Source organism: Pungitius pungitius, chromosome 8 (genome assembly GCF_949316345.1).
Source record: "Pungitius pungitius chromosome 8, fPunPun2.1, whole genome shotgun sequence".
In the NCBI taxonomy this organism is placed as follows: Eukaryota; Metazoa; Chordata; class Actinopteri; order Perciformes; family Gasterosteidae; genus Pungitius; species Pungitius pungitius.
In genome coordinates, this window is record NC_084907.1 from 6636676 (window position 1) to 6660114 (window position 23439).

Consider the following 23439-nt stretch of genomic DNA (forward strand, 5'->3'; position numbering starts at 1 on the left):
ACGGGTGCACACCTCCCTGCTCTGCTCCATCTTCTTTCTTTCAGTGGTGTCGAACCCTGTGAATCCATGCTGTCAATGCACGCCTGTTGTAGTTGTAAGACTTTGTCTAGTTGTCTAGTTTGTATTCTCTTTGTCTTGTAAATGCTTTTAATGTATCTACTTCGTAGCTGTCTTGGAAAAACTTGTAATGACTTTTTCATGTCCATCTTTAAATGAACACTAAAACTAATAAAAGTCTATGGATGTCTTTGGTGCTTCCATGTTGTGAAAAGATTTAGAGCTATTTTATATTCTGGTGTTAAAAAAAGATTCTGTGAGCGATAGTCAGGATACCACGTGTGAAGTCTTTCAACATTTGAAGGGTTTTATTGTTAGATATTGTGGGAGGTGGTAAAATAACTTACACCGCGTCAAGAAATAGCCTGATCCCTAACCCCAACAAAGAGAGTTAACACACATTTACTGCGTTCACTGGTGAGCTTGCGTTACAGTAGGACAGAGCCAGACTGACGCGTTTCCAGTCTTTAATCCAGGCCAACTGGCTGCTGGTGGAGATGTCATAGTTACTGTGCACAGACATTCTGATTCTATCTGCTTCATAGGGATTGATTGTTATGTCAATGGATATATCTCAGAGCAGAAAAAGACTGCTCTGAAATCAGGGCAAATCCTCAACGTCTGTGTGAGCTGAACACGATGCAAAAGATTATTTTCACGTATTGTTGCTCAGGGTTCTCCTTTATCTGTGTCTCCGTCGAGAGCAGCTGGAAAATGTTCGTACTCAAGGCCGGGACAAGGCATGTGATTAGCGCTGTAATGATGACCGGGCTGTACCAGAGAGTGGAGGTGAAAGAAAACCTTTTATTCTCCATATACATGCCAAAGATTTTGAGAAAATATGGTCTTCTAGCTCCAGCTGAGCCATTTTCTGTGTGAGATTTGAGTACAAAAGCATCGAAAGAAGGATTTTGTGCAGTTTCTCTCCTGCGTACCACTTATACAAACAGCCCATATTTCCATAATTACAGCCTAGGTAGATAATAGGATCAACAATGCCGCATGTAGTAAATGCTTTCTTAATTATCACGTCTTATTTTGTGTACATTGTATATACATTTATCAAGAAAGCTTTTCGTTTTTTGCTTCATCAGCCGGCACGATAACACCGTGTTTACTATTAGCAGATTTGTTAGACTACCAGCAAATTGATTCTGCAATTTAAAACCACACAGATGAGTCATTGAAACACACACATTGCAATTAAGTTCACTAGGTTCGCTCCTTGTGAAAGCAGAATCCAACAGCATAATAAATACCTTGTCCCTGGACTTAGTGTTCGATTTACTTGTTCTTATGTAACTTTGCCATGTGGGAGGCTTTTCCTTCTGTCTCCCTCTCTCTCTCTTCCTCGCTCTGCCTCTTTCTCTCTCTCCTCTTTCTCTCTCCATTTTTATTGTTCACATCTCCAGTCTGCTTCCCTCTTATCGTGTGGTCTCGCATGTGCCTTCTGAATCTACCTCTTGTGCATGCAGCCTCGTGTTCGATTTGTGATGTGTGCGTGTGTTCGTGGTACACTTTTTTCTACTAAAGGTTTTTAATAATGTGTCTAGAATTACCTGTGCTCATATTGTTAGTATGTTGCAATTAAAAAAAAAATGCAGGCAAGTGTTTGTATTTCTTTTTTTTCCCAGTTAGACAGGATATGTAAACATTGTTTACTTCAAAAGGTTATGTAAGAATTTAATTACCTGGTCATTCCCCCTACGCAAAAAGCTAAAACCCAATTTCCCTCCACTTAATCCAAGAAAATCTGGAGTATTTGTTTGTGGCCTGTTGCCAGTAGCCGTGGCCCCTGCCGACATGACACCATTTACACATCACAAGCCTTTCTATGTGACTGTCACAGAGACGTTGTATTAAAAGTCATTTTCCTGTCTCCCTGTTTGTGTGCTCCGGTTCTCACTATTTGTGCTGTCTCTGTCGGGATACTTTGTTGACTTGTCTGCCTTGGTTATTTTTGTTGTTATTGTCCTGTATGTCTCCATCGTAGGTAAAATGCAAGATGGCAATATGGAGAGCAACCAGATTAAAGGTAACCAAACCATATCGTTCACTCTCTCCTCCCCTGCTTTTGCTCTTCCTCCATCTCCTCCTGCCTTCTCTTCCTCTTCTCCCCTCTCTCCTCGTTTTTTTTTCTCCTTCTTTGGAGTTTGGTGTAAGCTCCGGGTCAAATGCAGAAGAGAAATCTCTTCTAGATTGCTTTACTTGATTCAGCCTTCCTTATATTCTACATCCTTAATGCCACGCTGTCTCACGTTATTGTGCAGTGCTAATTTAGAGTCCAGGGGTTTAGCTACGGTCAGAGTGAGTCCCAGAGAATGTCGGTGTTTGACCCGACGTTCAAATAGAGTAGAAACTCCTTCTTCTTCACCGTCACTATTATGTTGTCCGTGGTCCCTCGTTGTGTTGTTGTTCTTGTTGTGTTCTTGACTCTGCTGACCCCGACGAGGAAACCGAAACCTGTCCCATAACTACTATGTCTTCCTCCCTTAGTATTTCTCCGATGTTTAAAACGTTTCTCTGAGAACTCGTTACACACCCTGGTTGTCTCCTTTCAATGTTTTGTGAAACTCTCCCCACAAAATATAATGTCAATTGTCTGTGATTACATGAATACGGTACATTTGATCATTCAGTTTAGTCAACAAAAGGAAATTAGCTTTCATCCCAGGTTAACAAACATGTGCCTTCACGTCCCTTAAATGTGTCTGATAGAATATACAAAAGAAAATGAATTGTTTTATTAATTTAAAGCAAATGGAAAAATTGTCATCTAAAAAGTTTTAACAATTTTCTTTTAGCATTCTCACCAGACCTTTTCATTAAACACTATTAATCAACTTTGAAATCATTATTATTTTTCAGTATTAAAAGCCTAATGACTGAAAACTTGAAGCCCATCATCTTCAAAATGACCCAGAACTGCTAAACAATCCATTATTTTCATTCAAATAAAAAATTCTAAATCAACCAGGACTGCAGATGCACAAGCTAAGCAAGTACGTCTCTCCTAAGCTGAAGGGCAAAAGGGTGAATGATATGTAAAAGACATTGTCTTTGGTCAGGGATGTGGAAAACCAAAATGCACAGCCAAAGACGGCAAATGTAAAACATTAAAGGCTTTTTGTGAGCAGCAAACACCGTACATGAGTCATTGGGATCGTTAAACAGGGCTGCAATGAATCTTGGTAATGGGCTTCATCTGCAGAGACGCACTGCACCACGTTCCTGAGGAGGACAGAGATGGAGACAGAGTGAAGATATTAAGGATTGGGTTTAAAAAAAAAAAAAAAAAAAAAAAAAGGTAATCTTGATTTTGTCACACGCAGAAAGAGTATACATAGATAATATCTATTTACAATATGAAATTATTTCACTGTGATTTCATTAACATACATATATCAAAGTTATTTAGCAAAGGATCAATAACTGTATGGATTTTAACGTTATCACATGGAATTAATTTCAATTTAGTTTTAGTTGTTTTTTGTACAAAACAAGGACATTTCCAAAGCATGTCTATTGCAGTCGTCTCTGCGTTTGGGTTTTTTGGAGTTCCTTCCTAAGATGTTTGTTCCAGTGAAATGTTTGATCACTTTAATATAAAAAGTTCTACTCTTTCATGCATGTAAAATTCATAACATTATGATTATTAACGGATGACCTTTCAATATTGCTGACTTTTTCATGATCAATTCATTCTTTCTTTTGTGGTACTATAATAATTGTTGCCAGAAAAGCTTTCTTTGCCTTCAATCTACTTGCTGTATTCAGTAGCTGTTATCTCACGGTCTGCAGTAAAGTGAGATGTCTGCTTTAAATTATTATGTTAAAATAATCCCTTTTATGAATTTGTAATCTCTTTTTTTCTGTTTCTTTTTTTGTATTTTGATCATTCTTGATGTAAAGCACAGTGATTTTTCCTTCAGTGTGAAATTTGCAACACAGTATAAGGTGTGTAAATAATCCTTGAACATGGCTTGGCCCTCAGATGTAGGACCGCTGAATTATTCATGACTTTGTGATGGGGAAAATAGCTTGAATCAAAAGAAACACAACCCTTTACTTTAGCAAAAGGAGACTTACAGCATCATGATTTTTTAGTTTTCATTATCTACACAGAAAAAAGGTTCACAACATTCACTGCGATTGTACCACAAGACAATGCAGCAACAGACATTTGCACATCTTGAACGCTTAATACATACCAAAGTCTTTCTTGTCTTTAAATATTAACTTTATTTCTGTGCTAGTGTAAAACCTGGGTGTTGAAGCCCAACTTCCGGTTTAATTTTGCTTCCTTGGTCCAGTCTACATATCTAATGCTATTGCAATCTTTTTTTTTTATGTGGTGCTAACAGTAAAGAAGCAGGATGGAGCAGCTGCCATGGAGATGCAGCCTCTAAAGAGTGCTGAAGGTGGGGAGTCCGACGAGAAAGAGAAAAAGAAGGTGTCTGGTTCGAAGAAAGAGAAGTCCGTCCTCCAAGGGAAGCTGACCAAACTGGCTGTCCAAATTGGCAAAGCAGGTACAAATCTGTCACTCAGTCAACCGGTTAAATTGGGGAAGTCAAGGCTCTGAGCCGTCATCCTGTTCAACAAAGCAAGACGTTTCACTCATAGGACTCATACGACTGCTGAAGTTATTGTTACAGACACAAAACATGCTCAGAATGGCATTTAAACACTTCATGGCCCCAAAGACGGCACCACAAAGGCATTGTTATTATCAGCAGACTGCATTCATGACCTTAATGCAGCAAAGGGGCTTTTGGAGCAGTCTGGGATCATTCAAATCATTTAACACATTTCTGCACCACATTTTTGGCCAATGCTTTTAAGTTGATATTTTCCCATTTCCTTGTTTGTACTGAGGGCTTTTTACATCAGACTCTGTGATTGAGTGATAGAATAAGGACGTAGTGTCAGAAGAATTCAACACTGGGGATGGATTAGCATTCAAGCAGCACTGTAGGATCATATCTGCTCCCTGCAGGTCTGGCAGAAAAGCCTTTGTCTTAATACACTGTAGGGTGTGTGTGACCCACTACCATGTGTGCCCGTCTTCCTGTTTCTCCAGCTCTCTCTGCTCTGTACATGTTTACACTCCTGGTCTGACACCAGGTGTGTTTCATTAGATTTCAGAAAAGAACTAAAGAGCCCAGACACACTTAGTTGATTGCAACGACTTTACACTATGCACGTTTAATGCAACAAGCAGGCATGCAACCCTGTTAAATGGCACGGATACATGTAAAGCAGCCATAACAAACATGATCAATTACAGGCATCGATCGGAAGTCAATATTGTAAGATCAGTTATGGCAACATGGTGGCTCAGTGGTTGCCACTGCACCCTCACAATGGATAGGATCTAAGTTTGAATCCTTCTGGGTCCATCTGGGAAAATGATGGACCCAGATGGTTCTTTTCATAGGTGTTCCTTTTTGTCAGTTTTTCCCAATACCAAAGGCATTTTACAGGATGAATTTAGAATCTCCTCTCGGACAAATTACCACACTTGGAGTATCTCTTCAGTCATACATCATCTTACTCAGCTGACACCATTTTGTATCCTTCCTTTAGGTCTGCTCATGTCGGCCGTCACAGTCATCATCCTGGTCCTGTATTTTGCCATCGATAACTTTGTGATGCAGAAGAATCCTTGGATGCCGGAGTGCACTCCCATCTACATCCAGTACTTTGTCAAGTTCTTCATCATCGGCGTGACTGTGCTAGTGGTGGCCGTGCCGGAGGGGCTTCCGCTGGCCGTCACCATCTCCCTGGCCTACTCTGTCAAAGTGAGGAAGAACAGTGAAAGAGTCACAGCGTTGTTCATTATCACTTGAGGCTCGTCAAACAGAGACACTTGGTCAGTGGCCTTTAGGCTTCGAACTCGCTCCACTGTAGGTACCGCTATGACCCACGCGTTAGATGCATGGTGTCTGTTCAAAATGAACTTTCACCTTCACGTGAAGTGAGGGTGCAGGCAACAAACGCACTTTGTTTGGGTTCAGGAAAGCACCACTGAAGTGACAAAGTCATGTTTGACATTGATAGCAGGCAATCTTTATATTTTGACCCATCCACCAAAACTCCCACCTTTCAAAGTGGATAAGCTTGTACTTAATGTTACGTCAGCTCCTCTAAGTCTTTAATTAGGATACAAGTTTGTCTACGTTGTAGTTAGTCGGAAGCAGTGTGTGGGGCGCTCCATTTTCGCACACAGTACATCATTGTGGTCTGTAAACGTATGCATCCTAAGCCAGTTCTCTGTCTTTAACTACAGTGTACAGTAAAACATTCTGAGGAGATAAATCTGAGAAAAAAAAGGTTTTCAGGAATGAATTTTACATCTTTTTTTAACTTCTTTTCTGTAATAATGTAAGAAACCAATTACTTTTCAAGACGAAGTCCAGCTGGCATGGTGGTTTCTTTGAATATTGCTGTAAATTAAATTTAAGTGATGTTTGACCAGTACCAGTTGAGCAAATTCAGTCATCCATCCAATAGTATAATCTAATATTCTAAGGTATACATTCATTCATGATCATTATCTTGTTTCCTACCAACAGAAAATGATGAAAGACAACAACCTGGTGCGTCACCTGGATGCATGTGAAACTATGGGCAATGCTACGGCCATCTGTTCTGACAAGACGGGCACGTTGACCACCAACCGCATGACGGCTGTACAGTTTTACATTGGAGATGTGCACTACAAGGAAATCCCTGATCCTGGCGCTCTGTCACACAAGTCACTGGATTTACTGGTCAATTCCATCTCCATCAACAGCGCCTACACCACCAAGATACTGGTAAGCCACCTGGTCCGACAAGACACTTTAGCACCTTTATTTTAGGGCTTGAACATGAATGTTACTGCATCTGAACACATACACCTAACGATGTTCATTTATTTCTATTTCACCGCATTAGTAACTAGGTCTTTTGGGGTCTTTGATATGGAATTTCATATTTTTATCATGTGGCATCCTCTATGAACCCTTATCACAGTATTTAAGATATTCTATCATAGTTAAGCCCATTCGTCTTGAATGTTCGTTCAAGAGCGTTCGCTCTTTGTGATCAGCGAAACCAGGTGATCAGTGAGACCGTTCTGCGTGGCTTTCTTCATGGCGAAGCAGACAGTAGATGTCCTTGGCTGCTGCTTTAAATTCAACAGGCATTCACTCAACTTGTCACCTTGAGAACAGTTGTGTAATTAGGTTTTATCAGATATTCTCACTGTCATTTAATCCAATCTGGCTAAGCTTTGGTTTTAAAGTAAATCCAGCAAAAAGAATTTCTCTCTAACCAAATAGGACCTGTATGCAGTAAGACATAGACAGACATGTTCTAATCTTAGAATTGGACACCTGTTTGGATAGATATTTCTTCATTGCACTTGGTTGAGGACTATACTTATTTTTATAAAGCATTTTGCATGAATATAAAAAGAAAAGATTGCAAATATCATGACGTTATCAGACCGGAGCTATATGCATCATGTATCATTTGGGCGTTTTTCGCTAGGACACACACTCACATTCATGCCTGCCTGTGTCACTATGCTTGTAAACCCCTTAAGAGTTCATGGCCGACCAAGTGAAAAATACCCTTATGGAACTTGCATGGGGAATGAGCCGAGCAGGCGGGACATCTGCGATAAAATTATCCCACAGATTTCACTTCCCACACCTCAAGGCGCAATCACAGTCTGGGTGAAGTGTGTTGGTCACTCGGCTTTGAGATGGAGAGCGACTGTACATACTTGTGTGTTTGTGGCACAGTCGAAAAGCAATGCAGTTACTGCAGGCGTAGAAGGACAATGTCTCCTAGGCTTTATGCCAATTCAAGCTTGATCGTTAACAGTGCACATGGTGGGTTTGTTCTCGTTTAGCCTACCTTTCCCTGTTTTGATGAAGCAGGAACTTAAGTGTAAGCGAATGTTTCCCTTCACAGAATTCTTTGATTTGCTCAGTGAATCTTACATTTCCATAAAGTCATGTGATATAACGAGGAAATGAACTATTGGTGCAGGCGTATTTGTACAGTAGTCTGAGCAGTAACGTACTGATTTGATCTCAACCGCCAGAAATAAGGCAGTTAATTTTTGATGATTTAACTAAATGTAGCATTTAAAATCATTCAATCAGTCATTAAAATCATTAAAAATCATCATCATAGTTTGAGGAAAATAACTTTCCAGGCTAACTATGCAAGTAGAATGTTTAAAGAAGATTTAGTGGTTGTTACATGACAGACAGATAAGATAAAACATTAATATTTTAGGTTTCTATTGAGACGTTACTGCAATAAGATGCACTCTTCAATCACTTGATTTCATTGACATCACTTCCACAAACTTCTGATGATATAAACATGGTTTTAAACAGGACTTTACGGTACTGAAAGGGTTTATTTCTTGTCTTGGCTACAACTCTAATTTGACCTGTTGGATTATAAATTTAATTTTTCAAAAGAGGTTATCTCATACACAAAAGTAGAAGTTAAACGTAGTTTGAACTTCAAATGATTGGTCGTTACTCTCCAAATATACTTGAATAAATAACGTACAGAAAAGCACATTAATAGTGGAGAGGACAGCATATGTCAGAATGAGTATTTTTCTGACAGCTTTAATTAGAATAAACGCAAAGTATGAAGGAAAAGCCAGATAGAAAATCTGGACATAATTAAGGAATGAAGTGAATTCAGAAAGTAGTATGCAAAAGGGACATTTCTGATGAATACTTAGTAGATCTCCTGCTCCCTCCCTCAGAGCAACTCCAGCCCTGCAGTATGCTGCCTGATGTGTTCTTATGTAAGAGGCCAATCCCGCGGGAGGCCATGATGGCTGTGGAAGTCTTTGATGGCCAGCACACAAAGGCAAAGAGGCAGGCTTTGATACCCATATCAGTACACGACTGCCTCACTGGATTCATTATACAGCCAGCGCTTCCTCTGTCAGCACATACATACTCTGTAGTGAAAAATACTGTATCCTTGTGCACACGTAAACTTATTCATATATTCTGAAAATGATGCACGCAAACAAATAAGAACACCAGTTTACCTTGCAGGTCCCTGCAGGCGAGTCCAGCGTTACTGTGAATAGTATTCAGTGGCAATATTCTCGCAACACAGTGGCACGTGTGTCCTGGGAGCTCAGTCTCACATTGCTTCAACCACCTGCTCAGGTCATTATTCTGGTCAGGGACGAAAGCGGGAGATGCAAACACCCTCACCCACATACACACCACTATACTTAAAGATATGGCTTCAATTGTGAGGCCTCTGGGGAAGATATACAGAAAAGGCAGTTAAGAAAAAAATTGTTGTGTTCAAGTGTTCAAGTTATGTCTTGTTCCCGATTTGAGCTTTGTTGAAACGTAGCTGTTCGAAAAAGTTTGTTCATATTGAATCAAAAAAAAAAAACTCCATCTGCCGCTCTACGATGAGCATTTTGTTATTTGTTATTACAACAAACTCTGTCATTTGTGTTGTGTAGTGAGTAGTAAGGTCCTGCTATAATTGGCCTTGGCTCACAGTGCTTTGTCATCTGGACATTGCATGCTTGTTTGCACAACATGTCGGAGAGATGAGTGTCTTGGATGTCTTGAGCTTGAAGCACCCATTGTCTCCATTGGAGTAGTTTTGCACACTGAAGGAGGAGAAAGATAACCAGTCGAGGAAGACATCTTCAGAACAATTATGTCCTTGTCTTGTTCTCTCTCTCTGTATTCAGCACACGTTCACAGATTATACAGTGTTGCTGAGATTGCAGTGAAAGAGAAGTCGTCATCACATTAGAATGACAATGCTTTTATATTTCAGAGGCACAGAGCTTTGTGGACTCCCTACATTTCACTGTCTTTCAATGAATTGTCTAGTTTAGTAGTCTAGTAAGGGTGAATTAGACATGTACGCTTGTGGTTTAGATGACCATGGTAGTACATTTGACCTAGTCCTACTTAGGTTGTGACTACCTATATATATACTTTATTCTGTAGAGATTTTTATGAATTAAATTGTATGTTAATTTTAATTTGGAGCTAAAATAATACATATAATATGACACAAAACAGATTCGATCATCCACTAGTTGATCAGTCAAATACTTGAAGCAGGAGAGCAAATATAAGCCATCACAATACATTAGATGCAAGTAAAGGAAATCAATGAATAAAAAAAATGTAGTAAAGAGGTAAAGTGCAAAAAATGGATGGCGGGAGAGAATTATGCAAGAGGACGAGCGTGACAAGTGTTGTGGAGCGGAAGACTGTATTACTGCCCTGCAGCATGCCTCTAGGCCTCGGCCCAGTTGGCTGGTACATGTGGTGGGGAAGAATAGCGTCCACTCCTACATGAGAGGAGAAGGAGGTAAGAAACGAGGGAAACCGATAGTGAGCGAGAGGACAGTCGTCTACAGGGTGGAAGGATAACAGCAATAGGAGGAAGAGCATCCACAGCACAGAACGTGTGAGAAATGTGACATGAAAATAGCAAGACAGAGGAGGGAAAGGGCGGGGTTTAGTGTAAAGACAAAGAAAATGGAAGAAAAAGGAAAGGAACAGGAGGGATGGCTTAAGGAGAGCCCTGGGTGGAATAGGAAGTTATGCTGCCAGTTCTCCCTCTGGCATATGTCCTTGCCTGCAGGAGCACCTAAGGACCAGGGAGAGGGCAGCTGTTCCTTAGCCACGTCCAGGCCAACTATAGCTCTGTGGACTGCCAACGATGGGCGTGCCGTGCCAGCAACAGCCCCCCTGCCTAGAAACTCACGTCAAACTGCGAAATCCCCGACAAAAAAACGCATCGTTATAGCTGTACGTCAATGAATTAGTATTTTCCCCCTCTCCAAATGAATTTCAGTCACTGGTTTTGCTTCAATTTCCTCTCATTTCAGCTCTTTAACAGCAACCAGAGCAGACAGAATATATATATATATATATTAATATTGTCAATTAATATTGTCAATATGTATCACGAAGCACAGGGAACCATAATAAACAAAGTAATTCCTCTTGGTAACATGATCCTCTTCGCTTAAGAGAAATATGTTTTAATGGCTGACTTAGGATACAATTCTTTTTGTAATTGAGGGAGATTCCTGCAATAATATGTTACAGATTTTGGATTGTGCTGATGTAGTGGATTAGAAAAAGCAAAATAAGGCCCAACACCCTACAACGCCCAACATAACGGAGCAAACAACCTTCCTTTACTGCGGCTTTATGCACGAGTGGTCGTTTGGAGCAGTAAATGCATCCTTTAAGCTGTTCTGCTGGTCGTTTAGTGTGATGTTTTTTTCCTGTTGCTTGGAGCTTAATGTCCTGAACAATTGCACCATTTGTTCCATCCTCTCATTAACCAATAACGGACAGTGTCTTCCTGATTTAATCATTGGTCATTAGGAAAAGGCATTCATTCCGTTATTTACCCTAAATTCTGAAATAAAGTATTTATCCTGTTGTCTGTTTGTGAGGCACACAGCTGAACATTAACCAGATATTTTCAATTACTATGCGGACATTGGCCAGTAGTCTGATTTGTATTTGAACTATTAATGAGATTTTTGATGAATTTTTGTGTCAAATATGTCAAAGCCTGAATGTATTGAGCTGCGTAAGCAAACATTGATGGAAGATCTCTCTCTCACTGGCAAGATGAACCATGTTTCTATCCTTCTGTTATGTTTGCTTTACATGACAATGATTTCAGAACAAGTTAAATCAGCTTTAAATGATAGAACATAGATCACAGATTGAGGCAAACCAACGCCTTTGTTAGTCCCTCGGTTCAGTGAACAGATGGCATTTGAGTATAATTTTCTTATTTAAAAGCTTTGGCATGTTATTAGCGTTCTCTATCAAAACGTCTTTAGCAAGTGGACAGGAGCCGTGCTAGGATGGAGAATGCCACTGCACACATTCAAACAAGCCATTAAAGTGATGTACTACACTGTTGATTGCAAATCTTTCCTAAAAGATTTCAAACTAAAAAAAAAAAAGGCAAGTCAAATCGAAAGCTTTCGAAAATGTCAAGCTATCCTTTTAAATCCAATCCTGGTTGGAGGCTTGTTGAGACGCAGAACAGAAAGCCTGCAGTAAATCTATTTTCGGGCAAACGGCACAGACTGAAGGTGGCTGCTTAGCAGCAAGTCAGATGCATCATGTTCAGTGTGCTATGGACAGTCCCTGTGGTTGTGTGTGTGTGCGTGCGTAGGTGTATGTGTGTGTGTACCTGACATGCTGTTCTTTGGCTATGAGTGCAGTTTTCTATATAGCTGGACCCCAGGGAGACTGGGTTTCAGCTCAGTGCCAGCTAATAGGAGTCCAAAAGGGACAGAGTTCTACAATATTGATTAACAACAACAACAACAACACTTGCTTTTGCTAAATTTTACAACAAATTTTACAACATCAGATTATTAAACGCTACAAATTAACTATAATGACTATTAGCATAAAGAGGTTAAGTGTTTCAGTCAGTTTTCAAGCAGAAGTGCCAAATATCTCAGCTCCCTAAATTCAGGGATGTGCTGCTATTCTTTGTATTAATGATAATAAAATGTAATATTTTTGACTAAGGGTTGAATGAAATAAGTTATTTTAAGACACTGCCTTCAGCTTTCATAATGTTCTGGTATTTTCTAAACAAACATCAACAGATGAATCCGCGGTGATTATAATCAATATCTGCAGTCATTGTTTACTTGATTAGCATTTTTGAAGAGTGAAGTTGAACATCTTCTCTATCACCACATGTCTGTCATCAAAATGAATATCAGCTGGAGAGTGTGTGATTATGTGAAGAGGCATGTTATGAATAATGACAGCGAGGATTGCACACTCTTACACGTGTCCCGGCTTATCAGCCTCAGTGTCACTTCAGTGTCTGACTAAAGTGTGTAAGATAAAGACGAATATCAGATTCCTTCTATCGCAGTGGCTGAATAAAAATCATTTAGAAAGAATGAATGCCCGTCACACGTTTTATTGGTTGTATTTCTGTGCTATTTGATGGATTCGAGTGAGAAAATGTAGTTATTCGAGGGTTACACAATAAATAAAGACTGAGAAAAGATTTGAGCACATGTGCCAAGTTAGATGAGTGAAAATCCTGTGAGAAAATCTGAGCCAGAGAGTACAAATGCCCGTAGAGAGAGCACCCTCTCTTCTCCCAAGTCTCTCCTTGCAAGTATGGTTTGCCCAGTGTTACCATGGCAACGATTAGTCTCCCACAGCTGACCGGGCTCACACACTTAAACCTACGGTTAGTGTGCAAATTGCACACATACGCTGTAGCACCTCATCATCCACCTGCACAGAAAAGACCTGCATCACATACTGTATAATTTATTTATTTATTTTTTGGTTAGGTTTTTTTCAAAACAATTGATTTTACAGTATATTCATTATCTTTGGATTTGGGAGTGTAAATTGAACGAAACGTTGTTTTTTGATATTCTGGCTGTGGGAAATTCTGATTACCATTTTTTTCCCAAATATTTTGTTGAGTAAACGATTCGTTACTTAAACAATATAGCAATCTTCATGTAAATTGGCTATTTGAAAGATATCCTAAATGTTGATACTGAGATGTTTACTGAACCACACAAATACAACTTGCAATGGACGGAGCGCTCTGCATGAAATAAGAACAGCCAAATTTGAATCCGTCTAACTATTCTCCCATCCTCCCACACAGAGCAACCCTTTCACCTGCTCGCTGGTTAATTATCAGTAGCAGCTATTTCGAGGGCTGAAAAAAAGAGAATCTAAGTGATTGAATAGATCGCAGAACGCTCAGTACAAAGTGTTACTTCTTAAAATCTCCTAATATGGATTTCAGAAAACAAAACTGTTGATAGAATGAAAAGATATGCAAATGCAAGAAAGGAATGAAATGGTCAGATCTCAAGTAATAAAAACAACCACAGAGAGATAATATGACTTAAAACAGAACTTTCTCCCCCTCTCCAGCCCCCGGATAAGGAAGGCGGTCTGCCGAAGCAGGTGGGCAACAAGACGGAGTGCGGCTTGCTGGGATTGGTCATTGACCTGAAGCGGGATTACCAGCCAATAAGAAATCAGATCCCGGAGGACAGGCTCTATAAAGTCTACACCTTCAACTCTGTCAGGAAGTCCATGAGTACAGTCACCCAGTTGCCCGACGGAAGCTTCCGCATGTACAGCAAAGGAGCCTCTGAGATCGTCCTCAAAAAGTGAGTCTGGTTCTGTGATCGAAGTGAGACGATTCTCATGGTGCGAGTGTACAGCTAAATTGATTTCAGTGCATCATTGTCATGAGGTCGTGACCTATTGTTCATTCCCCCAGGGGGAATTTCTACTAGAAGGTCACACAGTTGTGAGATTTTAGAGAACATTATATAAACCGTAGGGCAACAAATGAGAAACTCTGAGAAAAACATGAGACACAGAGCTTCCTAAAGGAAGGAGCAAAAATTCTGTAGTGACAAGGACATTATAATAAATGTCTGTTACACTTTAGATTAACTCATACTCGATACATTTACAGATGTTCAATGTTTTTGATAAGGATGAATCCATTGATTTTAGATTTGTCATTTGTGCACTGTTCCAGAGGTCGCCAGGTCCTTGAGCTTATTGACTACATCATTTTTTATATCTGCGAAGAAGCTTGTTGTAGTTATTTTTAAAGCTCAAGCTCAAGTTTTCTGAGAAATACAATTCTTCCCTTATTAAGCTCCACCAATATGTCTTCTGTCCATTTAAAGTATGAAATTGGTGCCTAGGTTAGAGGACTGCTCGGTATATTTATTTATCCATATTCGTGCATTTTTAAAATATCACAGTACACAATTTAAGCACACTCTTAACTACAGGTGCAGCCATATCCTGAACGAGGTGGGTGAGCCGAGGGTTTTCCGCCCGAGGGACAAGGACGAGATGGTGAAGAAGGTGATCGAACCCATGGCATGCGAAGGCCTCAGGACCATCTGCGTGGCGTATCGGGACTTCTCCGGGGATCCCGAGCCCGCCTGGGACGATGAGTCCAGCATCCTTAATGACCTCACAGCCATCTGTGTTGTTGGGATAGAGGACCCTGTCAGGCCAGAGGTAAGAGACTGTCCACTTCGTCAACAGAACGTTTTTAAGAATATTAATTCATGTAACAACAGTGAATATACCTTTCCTTAAACATAAGAATGTGTAGGCACATAATTAATACATTCCAAATGAATCGATTTTTAGATTCAGCTGGTCTGGCATCCCCCTTTTCCAAATCTCTAACTGGCTGAACATGTATTAGTGTATCTCAATCATGTCTCATCTAAACAAGTGGAGCTGTTGGGACAAATTCATGCACCAGCACTCTGTGAAAGCAGCAGGCTGCACAGTGAGCTGACGGAAAGGCATCATGTGTCGTTTGAAAGACTCGACATTAGCGTGTTTGTTTGTCAGATGAATGGCTTCACTGATTGATTGCTTCACTGAATGATTATTGATTTATGAAATTCACACTCCAGACTGCTTGATTCAAGATGGTATGTTTACAGCTCAGTTTACGTACTTATTCACATTTTAACATTGCTGTCAATGTATGCATTGCTGTAGTTTAAACTCCCAAATTGCAATGACATAGTATAACATTAAAAGGTTATGCAAGCCTCTTACATACATTTTTACTTTTTAGTGTGTTGGAAAGACGTATCTACTGTATGTGTGCAGCAGGAAACTGACCTCACAGCTGACAGCTTCTGTGCGGGACGCAGGGAAGCAGGAAGCTAACCGACTACTCCATTATTCAACATCCTCCTTTCATCTTTGTTTCCACCCTCCCTCTCTGATAAGGGCTCTCATTCAACCTCTCCCTAAACACGTTTTCTCCTTTACGCCTCTCTGTGTGTCATAGCGTTTGACTTTCACCTTTTTCTGGTTGCTCTTTTTTCTTTTCACTTCCTCTCCCGACGCCTTTCGCTCTCTTTCTGTGTGAAGCCGTGTTATGTAAGCACCTAAACACACAAAATAAATAGGGACCAGAGAAACCTCAAAGTTAACAAGACAGTTTAACCTATTTTCTATCAAGCATAATTTAATTGAATATTTAAGCAAACTAGAGAGCAGTCCTGAAAAGAATAACAATAAAAAAATGAAAACATAGGACAAGAAATATTATAATTATAATATAATATTATAATATTTATATAATATATATAAATACATATTGCAAAGAGGACATGCAATAAGGCAGATTTCTGAAACATATGTGATCCACAAATTCACATTTTGCGTGCAAATTCAACCCTTTTGCATTTTCTCGAGCCTGCAATCCACTAACATTTGTATTTCCAAGTATTTTCGTGAGTTTGTTTAAAATAGAAAATTAGATGACTTTCCACTCTGCTACAAAGGTCACCCAGAGTGGAAGACATGTTTTTGGTTCATGTAGTAGTCTCCAGTTTCTTCCCTCAGAATCTTTTAATAACTATCGCTGCACTCTGTGGTTGCCTCCAGAGAGAGCAGAGAAAAAACGAGAAGCCAGAAAAGAGGAAAGATAGAGGCAAAGAATGATAAGCAGATCTAAATCAAATTCATGTAACAGGAATGTTGAACTACGGGAGAAGGAGGCAGAAGGCGAGGAAGCGCATGTAACCACATCGGTTATGCAGCTCCAACCGTTATTTAGTCTGGTACAATCAGTAACTAATGGTGGCTCATGATGTCAAAACTGCCTTAAAACTTTCTATAATGAGCCATACATTATATTCATAAGATACCCTCCTCCACTTTATAGATTTACATGTAATCTGCTTTCTTTAAATGAGTTAAGTCCTTTGTGTTATACACGCGCATTATGAGCATCTTGATTTGGAAGTTTGGCAGTCCAAAATATTTACACATTGCGGTGGTGGATCCATCATATTTCGCACTTTGCATGTGTGAGTACAAGCATGCACATGTGTGTTTGTTGAATATGCCCAAGTGTCTGTTGGTGTGAAGTAGGAAAGTATGCATATTCCTTCCTCTGCGTGTGTGGAAGTGAACACGAGTGTGTCGGAGAGAAGAAAAAAAAAGACACAGGCCTTTGTGTATGTACAAAAGAAGGAGTTGCTGCTCCTCTATGGGCACATGTTTGTTTGTGTGTGGGTTTGCAGTGCAGTGCAGTGCTCGCCCACACTGACCTTTGTCGGAAAGAAGATGCGTTTCTGAATTAATATTCAGTTTTGCGAGCTGGTTCTACCACAGATCAATCTCCATGCCGTAACTGTTCCCAGTTATTCTACAAGATGTCTCCAGGGACAGATAAAGAAACAATACCTCATTATATATCTTGTTAATTCAGAAAGAGACTGCGGCAGCATATCGTTAAGATAAAATAAAGGTATACTTGAGTTGCATCAGTGCTATATGTTCTTTAAAGGGTTATAATCAATACTTTATAGTAACAAAAGATTACATGACATCTCATTTGTAAAAGGAGTTCATTAAAATGCTGAAAAGAATTACCTCTATTGTTTTCTTGCTTTCTCACAGTTCTCATACTGTGGCTTTTCTTCGGCTGCAGAAGGCAGCTGCTTTCAGCAATGAAGCCCTAAAATCTTACCATTTGTTTTACCTTCACAGCACCTGTCCTTCTCTGTCGGCCTGAACAGAACCACAAAGTTCTAGCTCTTTTATCATTTACTTTTTTTTCATAAATGCACTTAGTGTGTTACCCATTAGCCTATTTTTCCATTGCATAGCTCCGGCCTTCCTTGAATGGCCCGTGCTCTTGAGTATGCAGCGTTTTAGTGCCGTGGTTTTGAAGGATTTTTTTTTCATGCTTTGTTCTAAATAATGTGACTGGTTCTTGTGAGTTTGCTTTTATCCTTCATTGAATTACACTTATGTGATTATATGAATTGTATCTGCAGTTAATGTATTTGCAGGTGTTGAGCTTGATGTAGCATTTTGTCTCACTTTAAATGTTACAGTGTTATGTGAATATCAGGTGTTTACACGGAACAGACCTGTACTAGTGGCGTCATAAAGCGGTTATTAGGTTATTCAACTGTAATAAGACGGCACAGAAGGCCGAGGTAGAAAATCCACGGCCCGCCTCTGCATAACACCAAATAGACTGTAGAAGATAATAAATAGATGGTGAACATAGCGGAGCATCTAGCCGCCGCAGACCAAGACGTTTGTCTCAGGAGTTAGAGGAGAGCCTAACTTATTTTCATCAGATGGCCACAAACAGAACTAGAAAGGATGACACTTGTGATCTCGTACCACGCTTCAGGTGCCCGATGCTATCAAGAAGTGCCAGCGCGCCGGCATCACAGTGCGCATGGTGACCGGAGACAACATAAACACAGCCAGGGCCATAGCCATCAAGTGTGGTATCATCCACCCCGGAGAGGACTTCCTCTGCATCGATGGCAAAGAGTTCAACAGGAGGATCCGCAACGAGAAGGGAGAGGTACGGTAACTCTGAGCGAGGAAGGCACGATCTCAGAGGGACAGACCGATACCTCTGTAAACCTTCATCTGTGTCTGTTTGTCCGTGCCCAGGTGGAGCAGGAGCGGATGGACAAGGTTTGGCCTAAACTCCGAGTTCTAGCTAGATCTTCCCCAACCGACAAACACACGCTCGTCAAAGGTGAACGGACGTGTTGCACTATTTCCTCTACTGTGCTTTACTGTTTATATCATTTCATTACCGGACATGGATACATTAAGTCATTTGTTCAAAATTATTGGCCTTGACGATCAATTTCCAATGTACTTGCTCTGCGTGTTTACCAGGCATTATTGACAGTACCGCAACAGACCAGAGGCAGGTGGTGGCTGTGACGGGAGATGGGACCAACGATGGACCCGCACTCAAGAAAGCCGATGTTGGATTTGCCATGGTGAGCAAACCCTATTAATATTTTGTATAAAATGTTCAATCTTTGTATTATTTTTTACCTAGCTTGCTTATTCAACATCTGCAGATATCTTCTTCCCCTCTGCAGTGTGAAGTTTCTCTGCTCTCTGCCTCTGACTGTGTAGATTAGGAGCTCCCCCTAGTGGATGTGGGAGCTCACACTGTTTTTATCTATATATTACATTCCAGACTACTGAAAACCAAAAATGTAATATTTGGTATTTAGTCATTTCTTCTACTTCTGTTCTCTTCACAAATGAAATAATCTGACTCCTCCACATTCAGTAGAGCACCTTTTCTCTGACTGCACCTTTTCTGCTCTCCTCTAGGGTATTGCTGGTACAGATGTGGCCAAGGAGGCGTCGGATATCATTCTGACTGATGATAATTTCAGCAGCATCGTAAAGGCAGTAATGTGGGGCCGCAACGTCTATGACAGCATCTCCAAATTTCTTCAGTTCCAGCTGACTGTCAACGTCGTTGCTGTCATAGTGGCTTTCACCGGTGCCTGCATCACACAGGTCTGAGGCCCGTGTGTGTGTGAAGATGTGGGCGTGTGATTGGGTCATATTGGCGCAACCGTGTTTCCGTTCTGTGACGTTATTGGTTTATTTTATGATTTTCCTGACAAATCCGCAGGATTCTCCCCTGAAGGCCGTGCAGATGTTGTGGGTGAACCTGATCATGGACACATTTGCATCCCTGGCCCTGGCCACGGAGCCTCCCACGGAGTCTCTGCTTAGGAGGAAGCCATATGGTCGCAACAAGCCTCTAATCTCCAGCACCATGACAAAGAACATCCTGGGACACGGAGTCTATCAGCTCATCATCATCTTCACGCTTCTCTTCGCTGGTGCGGGCTACAATTCATTACACAAGGGGCTCTGCAGCATAAGGATGTGTTGTGAAATGGGTTCAGCGACAACAAAACAAATTGCATTTCAGACTCCTTCAGGTCCAGATGAGACAAGGGAACAACTAATGACATCATTACAAATGTTAATTATGTGTATTATACCCCCCCTCCAGGAGAGAAGATCTTTGACATTGACAGTGGCCGCAATGCACCTCTCCACGCTCCTCCATCCGAGCACTACACCATCATCTTCAACACCTTCGTCATGATGCAGCTTTTCAACGAGATAAACGCCCGCAAAATCCACGGAGAGAGGAACGTCTTCGATGGAATCTTCAGGAACCCCATCTTCTGCACTATTGTTTTCGGCACCTTTGCTATGCAGGTTAGCAGATTATTTTGCATCGGTTAGTATCATTCCTTGGATATGATCTATTTTTCATGCCTAGCGCGTCCCTTTTTGTAGATTGTGATCGTGCAGTTTGGAGGGAAGCCATTCAGCTGTCAACCTTTGGAACTGGAGAAGTGGATGTGGTGTGTTTTCCTCGGGCTCGGAGAGCTCGTCTGGGGACAGGTAACAATTGCAAACCGCACTTCTTTTACTCTTTCTCCTTATATCGCGACTGCACTGGGTCCATTTTGACCCCGGTGCTCTGTCTCCATTACGGGTTAGGTGATAGCCAGCGTGCCCAATAGCAAGTTGCGTTTCCTGCGGAGGGCCGGACAGTTAACTCGCAAAGATGATTTACCAGAGGAGGACAATAATGAAGACAATGAAGAGATTGACCACGCAGAGAGGGAGCTGAGGAGAGGACAGATCCTCTGGTTCAGAGGACTCAACCGCATTCAAACGCAGGTGAGATGACATCAATCCGCGGATTAGGATTCTTTATTTTACAGTTGCTGGATTGCATGTCGGTTTAGAGGCAAAAAACTAAATTAAATTTCCCATGGCGGTTTTCTGACATGGCTTTTTGTTTCCCCTTTTGTCTGTCTTTGTCATATAATCCGTTTTATTAGGAAGTAGCACAGCCTCAAATGTAACCGGAGAAGCATTACCCTTACCAATGAGTTATTGTTGTTATATGTTTTTCATGTTACTAAATAACAGCCTTTAAGTAATTTCATCTCAAGCTGGTATTTAGGAAAATGACGACGCAGCCTTCTTTCGCTGGACCCCGAGCGATCGCGAGCGTGGACCCTGTGGAAGCTCGACAATCAATCCTCGAGGCTTAGATACAGCTGGACAGAGTCCTTCCTCTTGCTCGCTGTGACCAACCCTGCACACCGTTATCACTGTGATACGCATCGTTGTTTTTGCTTCTGGGTTAGACTGGATTTCATTTCACTGATGTGTCACTAATGGTCCAGGGTGAAGCTACCTCAAGACTTGATACTGTCCTCCCCACACTTTGTTAAGTTATAGAAATACGGGTTTTAGTATATAATATAAAAGGAGAACCAAGATTAAAGCAGATTACATGAATGAATGTGGGGTCTAACAAGGCAACAGTCATAGTGGTCAGATGATCAAAAAGCTTCTAGACAAATCCTGAGATTCGTAGGATGGATATATAAACTGTATAATTTTCAAAGCAGGTTACAGACAAACCTGCTACGATCTACTTGGTTTGCTATAGTTCTGCACGTTTAAAGGTTCCCTTTGAAATAGCAGATCACAACACAGTAGGTTCACTCAGTCCAGGTGGGTAACCCCAGCAATCTGGCAACCTGTCTGACTGTTTCCATGCTGTGAATGTTGCCTTCCTTCAGAATCAAAAACATATTATTATCTATAGAACCTTTCGCAGGAGCTGCCAAAATGAAACGTTGTACAAAAGCTGCCCAATTGTGAAGAAAATAAGTGGGGATTCCACAGAACGAATACATTGAATGATGTAAACGGCTGCATCTGTGTTTTTTTAAGGGTCGGATCATGCAAAGTAGCAAATTTAATCTCTGCTTTGCGCCCTATAAACTCGAGGAAAAGAAGAAAAAAAAACGCCTTCATACATGTGAAGGTCAATGTTGAAAAATTACTCTTAAAGCCAGCAACACCTCTTTTTTAATGGCACCATTACTCTGGATAATCCACCCATTGGAGTGCATCCTAAAAGCAGTAAAATGCATTCTCAGTGAGGTCTGTGGATGGTTTGTGGAGCCTCTTTTTTGAATGCTGCTGTTTTCTGTTTAAATCTTGCAGTGAGGTAAGGTTTATGTTTTTATCATTTGGATGAACTTGCCCTTTAAGTCAAATTGAAAGACGTGATGGGATACCACACCCCTGACCTTTAGTTGTCTCCCACCCCACCCATCGTGTCATGATTGAGACACTTTGTACTCCCTTTAACCGCCAAAGTCACCCAGCGAGTCAACCTGTGTCGCCATCTGGTCTCTGTCACTCTGAGCCGCCATTTGTCCTCTCCTGTTCCGCTCTCCTCCCACAGATTGACGTAGTCAACACCTTCAAGAGTGGCACCTCCTTTCAGGGGGCAGGGGCTCTGAGACGCCAATCATCCACCACCAGCCAGACCCAGGATGTAACCAATGTTTCTAGTCCTAGTCACGTGTCCTTGTCCAATGCCCTTTCCTCTCCTACAAGCACTACTGCTGCTACTGCTCCTCCCACTAGTGGCCGTGAGTCAGAACTCTGTCAGTCTGCTTCTCTGCTCTTCTTTGCTTCAGAGGTGCCATGATGTCATGAGGTTATTGTAATTCTTAACGAACAAATTATCGTGACAGTCTCCATTTTGGGGTTGGCATCTCTGAAGGTACCGTTTTTTTTCTCCTTTTTTTCTTGCTATCTGCTTTTTTCATTTCCTCTCTTTCTCTTCTTCTCGTCTTTTTTGCTGTTCATACTGGATTTCAAATTCACCATGATATCTCCTCCCATGCTCGGGTGTACTGTCAGCTCATCGGTGAACGTGTGTTTGTTTCCTCAGAGTGCTAGGAGCGCAGGACTAAGGGTGATACCCACGGCGTGACATTTCAGGTTGTGAGTTTGTCTCCCTCTGCTCATCCCCCATCCACCATCCCATTCTCCAATACGTCTGTTTTTTTTATTTCTTGACTGACATTAATTTGAACTAATTCCAATCAACTCACCAAGGGACTGGGTAAACATTCAAGTATAAGATGCAATGTTGTCTTAAGTCATCTGTGACTTTGGAACAGATGAGGAAAATCACGCATTTCTTACTTCTGAAAATGGGCACTAGTTTGATCTGCAATACCGGGATCCCAAAAGGTGCAGCTTATATCCACAAGAGGTCGCTGTCAATGTCAGAGGTTTCCTCTCATCTTCTTTCTTCCTCTGTTTTATACCAACACACACACACACACACTTTGCCATTAATCTATGGATAAGCATCAAATGCAAAACCCCGCCGGGGGCAGATAAATCATCCTGTCTTGTCGCTTCATGCTGTCAGTGTAGTTGACTGTCATGTTGTCATAGTTACGGACATGGATCCTCCGCAGCACCAGCCATGTAAATTCAACCCACCCACTCTTTTCTAACCCATCAGTGTTACTTGTCAGACATCCTGTCACATGCACTCATCCAGACAGGCGCCTTTTATTATTTGTTTTATCTGTTTTGTCTCCTTATACCCCTACTCTGC

At 41.1% G+C, this 23439-nt stretch overlaps 1 protein-coding gene across 12 annotated transcripts in view; it reads left to right on the forward strand.

Moving 5' to 3' along the window:
• atp2b2 (ATPase plasma membrane Ca2+ transporting 2) overlaps positions 1 to 23439 on the forward strand; it is a 92046-nt gene that overhangs the window by 63344 nt on the left and 5263 nt on the right. For 6 of the 12 annotated variants that reach the window (XM_062563984.1, XM_037491284.2, XM_037491286.2 and 3 more), the window contains 14 exons: positions 2051 to 2092; positions 4422 to 4586; positions 5644 to 5858; positions 6633 to 6875; positions 14046 to 14287; positions 14930 to 15164; positions 18331 to 18510; positions 18603 to 18690; positions 18837 to 18943; positions 19290 to 19481; positions 19600 to 19813; positions 19990 to 20201; positions 20283 to 20390; positions 20490 to 20672. In XM_062563984.1, coding sequence (XP_062419968.1) covers positions 2051 to 2092; positions 4422 to 4586; positions 5644 to 5858; positions 6633 to 6875; positions 14046 to 14287; positions 14930 to 15164; positions 18331 to 18510; positions 18603 to 18690; positions 18837 to 18943; positions 19290 to 19481; positions 19600 to 19813; positions 19990 to 20201; positions 20283 to 20390; positions 20490 to 20672 — 2426 coding nt within the window. Of the gene's footprint in view, positions 1 to 2050; positions 2093 to 4421; positions 4587 to 5643; positions 5859 to 6632; positions 6876 to 14045; positions 14288 to 14929; positions 15165 to 18330; positions 18511 to 18602; positions 18691 to 18836; positions 18944 to 19289; positions 19482 to 19599; positions 19814 to 19989; positions 20202 to 20282; positions 20391 to 20489; positions 20673 to 22263; positions 22454 to 22758; positions 22809 to 23439 lie in introns of all 12 variants that reach the window. The other 6 variants (XM_037491285.2, XM_037491288.2, XM_037491290.2 and 3 more) reach the window with 4 other exon arrangements.